General features: G+C 60.9%; 1 protein-coding gene across 1 annotated transcript in view; it reads right to left on the reverse strand.

Annotated features, from left to right (window-relative positions):
• The window catches only part of CD5 (CD5 molecule), a 19370-nt gene extending 16768 nt beyond the window's left edge, over positions 1-2602 (reverse strand). The window contains exon 1 of the mRNA XM_029914656.1: positions 2468-2602. Within this exon, the coding sequence (XP_029770516.1) occupies positions 2468-2519 (52 nt within the window). The 5' untranslated portion in view covers positions 2520-2602. The remainder of the gene's footprint in view (positions 1-2467) is intronic.
• Positions 2603-3086: the final 484 nt, after the last annotated feature.

The following is a 3086-nucleotide window of genomic DNA, read 5'->3' on the forward strand; positions in this document are numbered from 1 at the left end:
GTACTTAGCACAAGAGTTAGAGAAATGTGTGAGTATTTTGGGCGCCCTTGCTCGGGGCTGGCTCTCCCCGGTGCTTTTCCACAGAGCTGGATGCACTGTAGCTTCTCTGTAAATATTTGTAGATGGAGAAATGAAGGCATGAATAGTCTGTGTAAAGGGGCTGGGGAAGGGAAAGGCCAGGCTGGCATCTGGGAAGACAGCTCCACTGGCTCCTGCCCCACTTTGTTCCCTGCTGACCCCACCCCGATCATGACACTGGTCAGAAGTACTAGGACCATCCCTGCTCACTGAGCACCGACTACGCTCTAACCGACCTTCCTAGTAAAAGCTCCATGTTCAGTGAGTCATCTAATTCTTACAAATCTCTACGAGACACATGCTGTTGTTATGGCCGCTTTGCAGAGGAGGAGGAACCTGGAGCTGACAGAATGGTCCAAGGTCACCCTGCTGGCAGGTGGTGGAGCCCATGACTTTGCCACCCTTCTGTGCTGGCTTCTGCAGTCCTGGTGGCGGGGCCAGACCCTCCACATTCCTCCTCCTGGAAGGGGAGCCCTGGGCCGGCTGGGGTAGAGGCAGCGACGGGAGGGAGCAACCTTGAAGGCTGGCCAGGACACGCAGCATCCCCAGGGGTCTGGTGGTGGGGCGTCTCTTCCTAGAACGGCCCAGAGGATCTACGTGCCCCAGTGCTGGCCCTCGGTGTCCCCCACCCGCAGAGTTCTGTTCTGCAGGTGGAGGTTGTGTTTTGTAGCCATTTTCTGACTTGTGGGAATGGCTTTGGGGTGTCTGTGCCCTCCGGGTACGGGGAATCTCCGAGACGGCGGGAGTGCTGGGCTCAAGGTCGGCTCTGCAGCTCACTAGTGCCGTGCCCGAGGCTTGCCTCTCGGCTTTTCTGGAACTCCGTTTTCCTGACTGTAAAATAGGGGCCACGGGCCTGCCTACCTCCGTGGCTGTTGTGAAGCTTACAGAAGAAAATGGCTTTTGTCAGCTGTGACCCCCGGACAATGAGCATGTTTATTACGCATCAGTTCCCACAAACACACCGGGACCCATGAGTTCCTGGGGTTCTAGATGGTTCTGTACTCCAAGTGAAGGGGCTGCCTCCAAGTCTCCCTGACTCTAGGCTCCGCTGGGTTCGAGGAGCTGCCGGATCCGGCTCGGAGCCTGGCCCGGTGATGGGACTCAGATGGGAGGCCCATCGAGCAGGGTCCCATCCCATCTCCAGCTGGGAGCCTGGCCGGCCTCCCGGCCCCAGTAGGGTCAGAGACCAAGGTCAGGGACAGCTGGGGGGCTTCAGGTCCTCATCCTAGGAATCCTCAGGGCCAAGGGCCTCAGGAGGGTCCCATCTCCCTGGGGACATCTGCCCGGAGGACATAAGGGAAATTGTATCTCTTGCAGGTTCTCGTGAGAATAGGTATGTGAGCGTGTACACACATGTGCCATTGTCTATGCATGGGGCGGGGAACCTACATTTGGAGACCATGTCTGGCCTGTGAACACACACACACGTCACACACACACGCACACAAATTCACACACACACCTCCTTGCACAGACACGCATTCGTACCTACTCACGCGCATGCACTCAGACACCATGCACCAGCCTGTCTGTGAGGGACTGAGGCCCCCTGCTCAGGCAGACAGTGGTTCCCGTGTCCTTTCCCTCCAAACTGGGAAACCGCAACACCCTCTGCTTCCCACCTGTCCTATGGGCATGCGTCTCCCCGCCCCACAGTGACCAGCAGACCCTAGAGCAGGGGTCAGACCTCAGCCAGGGTACCCCCTGCTTTTCAGAAACAGAGAGACCAGCAGCTTCTACCAACTCCCTCTCAGCAAACAGGAGGCCCCCGTCTCACCCACCCCCACCCTTATGTCTGGCCAGCTTCTCAGAGTCCCCGGGGGGCTTTTCACAGTGGCCCTGGGGGGCTCAGGTTCTGAAAGCCTGAAAGTGGACCCAAGCCTTTGCTCACACCCTGGCTGGCAGGCTTGGCTGGGGCTCCCCTGGGACAGGGGACATGTCTGACACATGCTTAGCTGTGTTCTCAGAGGTCACCCCTACCCTGCCCCGGCCCACGGTGCTAAGAGCATCAAGAGACCATGAGTCCCTCGTTCCTGGTGCATCCAGGTACAAGGTGGATGGACACTCAAGGTGGGGGGGGGGCAGTGCAGCTGCAGAGGAAGCTGGCACCAGGTGGGCACTGGATGACTTGATTTCTAGGCTGAGAGTCTGATTTGGCACAGGTCCCACCTGGAGGGGTGCAGGAAGACCCCCTCAGTTCAAGAGCGACGCAGAATGGGGACGCACGGTAGAGGGATGGGTGGGGGGACAAGCAGGGCAGCCTCAGCCTTCCCTGAGGCTCCAGAGAGGTGGCATGTGGGCCTGAGTCAGACCTGAGCGAGAACTGGCACCTCCTCCCTTGCAGGCCCGAGCCCCAGCACCCACGACGTGCCCCAGGTGGGGTACTCACCCAGCACCCCCAGCAGGGACAGGGCAGCCAGCGGCGGTTGCTGAGACCCCATGGGCGCGGCCTCCTCCTGCCTCAGTCTCACCAAGCTCGGCACCCGTGGGTGAAGGGTGTCTGGTCCTGGGTCTCCCTCTCAGGGAGGAGGGGTGGGGCGGGCAGGCGCGGGCAGGGGTGGGACGGGGGAGCAGGCAGGCTGTGTGGGGCCTGCGTCATTCGTGTTTGAAGTTGAACTGTCAACTTCCTCCTGGTAAAACCATCTGCCCCAGTTCGAATGGCGGCCCTGGCCCCTGCCAGCTTCCTGCCTCAGGCGCGCGGCTGGGGTAGCGTCCCCCAACGTCACCATGCGTGGCCAGGCTGCAGACCACGCAGTCCTTCGGGGGTGCCACGGCGCTGGGGAAACCCTGACCGGACTGCGCAGAGGGAGGCTGCCTGGTCCCAAGGAGGGTAGGCCTGAGGGGGACAGTGGGGCAGGGGACCAGCCCCCGAGGCGGCGGTTCCTCTGAAATGGCATTGAGCTTCATTAGCTGGTGAGCAGGGGAGGTCAGAGGGGGGCGCCACACCAGTCCTCACTGCAGGCGCCGCAGCGAGAAGCCAGAGGAGGCCCTAGGTCTCCCCTTCCTGG

Source organism: Suricata suricatta, chromosome 11 (genome assembly GCF_006229205.1).
Source record: "Suricata suricatta isolate VVHF042 chromosome 11, meerkat_22Aug2017_6uvM2_HiC, whole genome shotgun sequence".
NCBI lineage: Eukaryota > Metazoa > Chordata > Mammalia > Carnivora > Herpestidae > Suricata > Suricata suricatta.